The sequence below is a fragment of the Glycine soja genome, chromosome 14, assembly GCF_004193775.1.
Source record: "Glycine soja cultivar W05 chromosome 14, ASM419377v2, whole genome shotgun sequence".
In the NCBI taxonomy this organism is placed as follows: Eukaryota; Viridiplantae; Streptophyta; class Magnoliopsida; order Fabales; family Fabaceae; genus Glycine; species Glycine soja.
The window spans coordinates 9230153-9237764 of NC_041015.1; the positions used below are offsets into that span (position 1 = coordinate 9230153).

At 31.7% G+C, this 7612-nt stretch overlaps 1 protein-coding gene across 1 annotated transcript; it reads left to right on the forward strand.

The window, feature by feature from the left end:
* The first annotated feature begins 6143 nt into the window (after window positions 1-6143).
* LOC114385369 (pathogen-associated molecular patterns-induced protein A70-like) lies at window positions 6144-7612 on the forward strand. The gene has a single exon (XM_028345417.1). It carries the CDS (start codon window positions 6258-6260, stop codon window positions 7212-7214), a length of 957 nt encoding a protein of 318 aa, XP_028201218.1. The 5' UTR covers window positions 6144-6257; the 3' UTR covers window positions 7215-7612.

Consider the following 7612-nt stretch of genomic DNA (forward strand, 5'->3'; position numbering starts at 1 on the left):
TTATGTTATTTGAACTAACTTAGGTTTTGAATTTGATCTTTACTTTTGAAAAACTCTATTAATTTTACAAAAGATCTAAAACTGTCGTCTAATCTATCTTGAGAAAAATTGTTATTTGTTTTTCTTAAGTGTTACTTCATCATACGATAACTTTGTTATTTTAGAGAAAAAAAAGTTTTAAATTTAATAAAAAAAACACAATTTAACCCTATTTCTTGTGATATTTGCCTTTACAAGTAGCTTAGCATGAAAACTTCAATTCATTGAGTGTTAGAAAACTCTTTAGAATAGACTAGGAACCCAATTGAGGAAACAAACCCCTTCTTCAAGTTAATCCGCCTATGTGTGTGACTCTTTTAGAGTTATTTCTCATTGTCATCATTTATTTTCTTAAGCTATAATGATTAAGATTAGTTACTTATTATAATCATTAAATATATCTTATGATAATAAATGATAAGAATTAGAAATAATTCTAAAAGAGTTCTTCTAGAATAAGTGGATTCCTCCTCTATATATATATAGAGAGAGATTTGCTATTTTTATTTATCAATTTAAAATAAATGCTTGAATTTTGTTTAAAAAAAAAAAGTAGGCAACGTAAGTCATGACAACTCTAAACCAACACTACATCCAACCTAAAGTAACGCCAGCCTTATCAAACAAGACAATAACGGCAGTTACAATGTTTGTCTAATTGGTGATACACATTAGATTTATTAAGTTTGATTCGACCAAAATAGTGTTGACGCCAAGTCAATGCCAAATTTTCATTTACACTGGCTTTAGGCCTGTACCAAATAATCTTTTTTAGCGAATAATAATAGTCATCTAAAAGCTCTTTATTGTTGTTACAAATGGAAATAAAAAAGAAACAATATCATAAACATTATCGATAAATTTTTTATTTATTATTATTAGCTTTCTCTACAATTTAATTATTTTTTTCACCGAGGCTTTTTAAATAATAAGTACCTAGATAATACACAAAGGATAAGATAAGAAAATAAATGAGTTTATGAGTATATATAAAAATACATGAAAAATTATCTATGGATATAAAAAACTAAATGCTTGTCATATATTTGGGTGGCATGGTGGCTTAACCTACTAGGCCACCCTACCTAACCTAGCGAGCCACAGACGTTTGGGACTGGTTAGCCCACTAAGCTATTATTGTTTTTTAAATGTGTTATTACTTTTAGTTCTAGTATTGCTATGATTATAAGAGGGGTGCCTTTTTTTTGGAAGGGTAATGATCAGGTGGTTGAGGACAGAAAAGGGCGAATTAGAGGCACAACATAGAGAAAGAAGCGATTTTATATTGTTCGCACAATTCCTTGCAAGTATAGCATTAGCAAGCGCACAGTGTAGGGGAGTACAAATTAAAGCGATAAAAGCATCTCAAATATTGGATCTCTTAACTCTGTGACTTTAGTCTTGAGTCGTTGTTCCTGTAATGGATCCATGGTTCAAGGTTGTTGAATCTTTGGCTCATTTGTGTTGTGCCTTTACTTGTGGGGCAATTGCTTCACTTCCTAAATTGCTTCCGAAATTATCATTTCGGAAGTAACATAAGAAATGCAAAATGTAGGAAGCAATTCCAAAAGTACAAAAAAAAAAAAAAAACACCCTACTTGTGGTCGAGTGATTTGGCTTGAGCTTTTTTTATTATTACTGGCAAGCCAACCAATCACTCACAAACATGGTGGACTAAAACTTTCAAGTTTCAACCCACTAACCGGGGCTTGCCCTAGCCTATTTTTGGCAGGTGAGATGAGGCAAAATAGGTTGAGTTAACCCTTTTGGTCATTAACAAATGCTATTTTTGCACCTATTATTTTTATACTAATGCATGTCCTTTTTAGTTTTTGTAATTTTTTTTTTCAAAACTACCTTGTTTTCATAAACAACTTTCTTGAAGTCAATTTCAACATACCTTTCCACTTGATGGAATTTCAGGGCTTATAGATTTCAAACCAACAACACAATTATAACAATAGTGTGATGATGCAATATATGAAAACAATTGTATGTTAATTACGTGAATGTTGAATCTTAGATCACATAAAGATCAGTGTGTGGAGCGTTTTAAAAAAAAAAACATTTGGCAAAGCAATCATAGATCTGTAGAAAAAATAATTTTCATTCAAGGTAGGAGTTGTCCAAACCTTGTGCAGAGGGCCATTGTACACGTTGTAGAAGAAGTCAATACTCAGCACTGTTGTCTCATGACATTGGTTTTTAAGCCATTGTTAAAGCTATCTCCAATGGAGATTTCTTTCTAGTTGCTTAAGATGAAGAAACTGTTTCTTGAAAACTTTTATCACGGTAGAGAATCTACGTGACACACTCCGTTCCTTCACCTCAAGATATGTTTCTTCTATAAGATATGTTTCTTAGGGAATTTTTTTTTTATTAAAAATAATTGAATCTCTCAAAAGCTCAATTGAAGAGAGAAATTGGTTATGACTTTTTTTTTAAGCGTTGTCTAACAATGGTCATGTCCGCCATTGTTACGTTTGAATTAATTATTTTATTTGAATCATAATTAGGTGGGGGAAAATATGAAAATGAGTTTTTTTGAAACTTTTTTATTATTAGAGTAAAATTATATATATATATATATATATATATATATATATATTATGAATGATAAGTCATTATTGGAACCAAAAAAATAATTTCATGTGTTAAGAAATCCACTTGAAAAACTTGCATTAGAAATTCTTAAGGATCATCCACATAAGCGTTTTTACCCTATGTGGCCCTTTCCAGTCCCATATTTTCTTCCACTTAGAACTAGGATTGCCAGACAGTTTTTCTGCTATTTTCTAAATCTTAACTTTATCTTGTATGAATCTTTAATAGTTTTTATGCATTGTAGAGGCAATTGGTTTTCGAGTCCGTTGAGATTCACTTCCAAAACATATCTTCTGGAAGTATTAAAATTTTGTCACATTCCGAAATCATTTCCAAGTATATTTTTAAATGTATTAAAATTTTAACACTTATAGAAAGTAATTTATAAATTGAGTATATTTTTTAAAAAAAATTGTAAAAAATGCATAAGAGAGGTGCATTGATAAAAAAGGGAGGTGTGACTAACAATTACCTTTGCCACCCTGTCACACTTACAATAAGTTAAAAAAAAAAAAAGGAAAATGAAAAAAATCACAACCTCATTTACTAATGGAGAAATATAAAAAGAATAATAAGGACTAAATGACATTAGCATAGCTACTCATAAAACTTCTATTCATGCAAGTCTGGATATTATAATGATCACAAAAATTTAAAGGATGTAAAATATCCTAGTGGATTTTGCTTTAGCAATACTTAAACTATAATATTAGTATAAATAGAAAGTATTAGATTAGGCTTTTGTAACACATAAGTATTTAGTATGATCACTAAAATATATTCTGTTTTTTTTTTTTCCTTCACACTCAATCCCTAAAATACCAACAACTCATTTTGTTTTCCTTCAAAGTGGAAGATAAATACTTATACCTGCATGGTATTCCTACATTGCTTCCTCCAGCCAAGTTCTAGTATTATAATTAGGGTCATGATAATAACCAGTGTCCTAAGAACATTAGTTAAAAAAATTATAAGAAAAAATATTTATTAAATAAATCATAAAAGAATGTAAAAAAAAATCATATGTAACATAATTTTTTGCTTTTCAATAAAAATATTTTTACTTCAAATTTTTTAACCAATATCCTTAATTAAGGGTTTTGCAGACCAATGCCCTTAGGATATTAGATAAAAAACTAAAAAAAATTATTTATTGTATAAAATATAAGAGAACAATAAAGTACAATTTTACACATTCTAATAAAAAAATATTTCTCTTTTTAATTTCTTAATAAATATCCTAAAAATACTATCTAGCATATGCCAAAACTAAATATAGCAAGGCCATGTTTCATGTTTGACTAGGATGTATGTTACGATAACAAGGTAAGCAAAGTAACATCAAGAAAGGTAGCTAGTATTATACTTGCATTCTAATTTTGTGACAACTAACAGCGCGTTGTAAGCATGGGAGAAAGCAATACACTGACCGACACTAACCTCATACGTAAGTTCATGTGCAAATAAATGTATGAAGAAAATGGCAATTTGGACCAAAATAGACAACGAACTTTTTCTATAATAAAGTTTAAGTGAGTTGAGTTTTAGAAATTTATGAAGATATTATAAAGAATTGAAGATATTAATCCAATTCATTCTACACATGTTAATTAAGTCACCAAATAAGGAATTGCATAAAACGGGAAATTAAAGTTGGTTTGTAGATTTGTTTTTGCATTTTAAAAATGGCCAAACTCATATTCAACTTGAGAAGGAGATGTTGATTTTGATCTCACAAGCTGAAAGAAACAAAGTTGTTAATGTGGACAGTAGGCAAAAAGCTTAACGTGCATTTAATCTCAATTTGGTAAGGTCAATCAAAATAGAAATTTCCATAAAAGTATATCATTATGTTGATTGAATGAATAAAAGACGTAAATGAGAGTATATCTACAAACTTTATTTATACAACTTATTTGAAAGGTAGTTAGCAGTAAAAAAAAATAAACATTTCCAACAATCAAACTAACAAATTTGAATTAACTAAGACAATAACCTAGCTAATTACTTGTGCTTTTAAAATATTTCCGTGAAGAGAGTAATTGGATAAGATCCACCTTTGCTGTATTTTTGTCAAACGATCCGAACTAGTACAAAGTTGTATAGGCAAGAACCCATTGACTTTAATCAAAAGCATTGTGATTGTAATTAATATGAAATAATACGCAAAGGGAAGTAGACCGACATAAATGTCTACGGTCATCATCAAATGAGTTGTATTACCTATATAATATTTTTTTATAAATTATTAATATCTTTAATATACATTTTTCTTTTTTATCTATATCCCTTTTTTATTGCATACAAAATAATACAAAAGTAATCTATAAACAATTTTTTTCATTAAGTAATTATGACCCATGAGTAAGTAAAGAGAGACATGAAAGAATAATTTATTATTTTTAAGTAAATATTAAATTTTTATTTTCATCATCTTCAATGTCCAATCAAATGATTAAATACAAATTATTAATATCTTAAAGTTAAGATTAAATAATTTAAATAATATTTAAATTTAATCTTTGATAAAAATATTTATTAATCAAACTTTAATTATTTTTTTATGCACCTCCCGATCTAGATTAATTAGAATTTGTTTTTCTTTTTTTCTTGATGAGCAGAAGGTTTAAAACCGAAAAATCATGTCAAAGGCCTATTCCATACATAACAATAACAATAGCTTGAAATTGAATTCACGGGTGTCTTTTTTATTGAAGTCAAGGCTGAAATGAATATCCCGAAACCCAACAACAACTGCCTCACGTTGCACAAATCTACCCTCCTATTTTGTCCCTTTGCAGCAGACCCATCATATGCCACCACGTGTTTCTCGAGATGCGAATCTCCCTCCCCCACAATTAAAACTCCAAAATCCACGACCATACCATGCCATTAAACACAAATCCCCTAGATAAGGGTAAAAGGCTATTTTAGTATCCGAAAGTGTATATAGTCTCTCAAAATATAAAACTTCAAAAATAATCTTTGGTAAAATTGTAAATTTGATTTTTTATTTTATGTTTAATTTTGGATTTTGTTTCTTCTATAAAATTATTTATGAATTTTGTTCTCCTAACTCATAATTGGACGTTGACTATTACACAATATTAATCACCACGTGTTACGTTTTTATTTAATAACGACGATCACATGTCATGTTTTGATTGATCAATAAAAATAACAATGTATTTCATTTTTTATGAAGTTGACATCCAATCAAACACGTGACGGTCATCGTTCAATAAAAATGTGACACGTAACCATCTACATTAATTTTTGTAATGGTAAGCTGGAGACCAATATTACGTGATTTAATTAAATATGAGAATACAATTTATAAATAATTTTATTAGAAGACAAAATATGAAATTGATCATAAAATAAAAGACCAAAAATACAATTTTAACTTTTTAAAAATATAATTCATCAATTATCATAGTCTAATTGTAAATTTACACCCAAGTGACCCAACCCAATACTTAGCTAACCATCATAAAAAAAAACCCACAAGTACATACACTACACCACAGAATCAAACAAAACAAAACCCCTTCCCTTCCACATACACTCTTCTCCAATCTCACCCCAAAAAAACTTGCAACAAACCAAAAACCATGCTTGATGAATCAGTCTCATCCACCCCAACATTCTTGGGCAGCCTGTACAGCTGGTTCACCCCCACTGTCTTCTTCCTCCTCCTCCAACTAGTCATTGGCACCATTTTCATCATCTCAAACCTTGCCAACACCCACAAACACCAACAACAAGAACCACAACAAGCACATGACTTTCCACACCACCATCTTCCCAGATCCCCTTCCATGCTCCAAAGACTCAAATCCATCAACTTTTACCCTTCTTCCCCTTTCAGATCCCAAGACCTTCAAAACCCTCATTTTCACAACGCTCATGAAAATGAACAACCTCAACTTGCTAGATCTCCCTCCGTTCTCCAGAGACTCAAATCCATCAACCTCTACAGTTACTTCCCTACCGAACCCTTCACTTCCAAACTCACACCCGACCAGCACGTGCCGGAGAAACCGTACGTGCGAGAACAAAACCAACCGCAACAAGTGGTGGAAACGGACGAGGAAAAAGAAGAGGGTTATGATGACTATGTTGTCGAAGATGACAACAACATCATTATGAGCACGCACAATTACAATTATAACCTCGGAGTCTCCGAAGAGGGTGGTGCTGGTTCTTCCTCGCTGGACGAGATTTACTGCAAGCTGCAGCAGCAGGGGCAAGAGGGTCATTTCGAGCGGACGCACTCCGACACGAAGCCGGCGTCCGGGGAGGTTCCGGTGAAGCTTCCGAGGAAGATGAAGAAGTCGGCGAGCAGCAAGTCGGCGTTCTCGCACTTCAAGGAGGACGACATCGTGGAGACTCGCCGGCCGGCCACCGTGAGGGAGGCCAAGGTAACCGGCGGCGCCGCCGAGGACGACGCCGAGGTGGACGCCAAGGCCGACGACTTCATCAACAAGTTCAAGCAACAGCTGAAGCTCCAGAGGCTGGATTCCATCATCAGGTACAAGGAAATGATTGGCAGAGGGTCTGCTAAGTAAGTACTAGTTATTAACAATTATTATTATTATCATAATACTATTTTTGTTTTACTATGTTATTGATAACAATTATCTACTAGTTTTATGGATGAGTAATCTAATTTTCATTGGATAACTTAATTGGTCACGTCTAGCAGGATTATCCGTTTATTACATTTTAGTGTAATATTTTATTTTTTTGTTAGTTTTTAATTAGGTTTTTTTGTTTCTTTTTTTGTAAAATTAGTGAGCTTTTTTGGGGGGTTGGTTATGTGAAGTAGGGTGCTGAGTGTGGCTTGTTCATTTTCAGCCACTACTTGTGGGATGTTGGGAATTAGTTGTAAGTTGTTGCTTTATGTTGATGACTCCTTAGTCCTTATTGTTTCTATTTCTATATAACATAATATATTCTTGCTCCA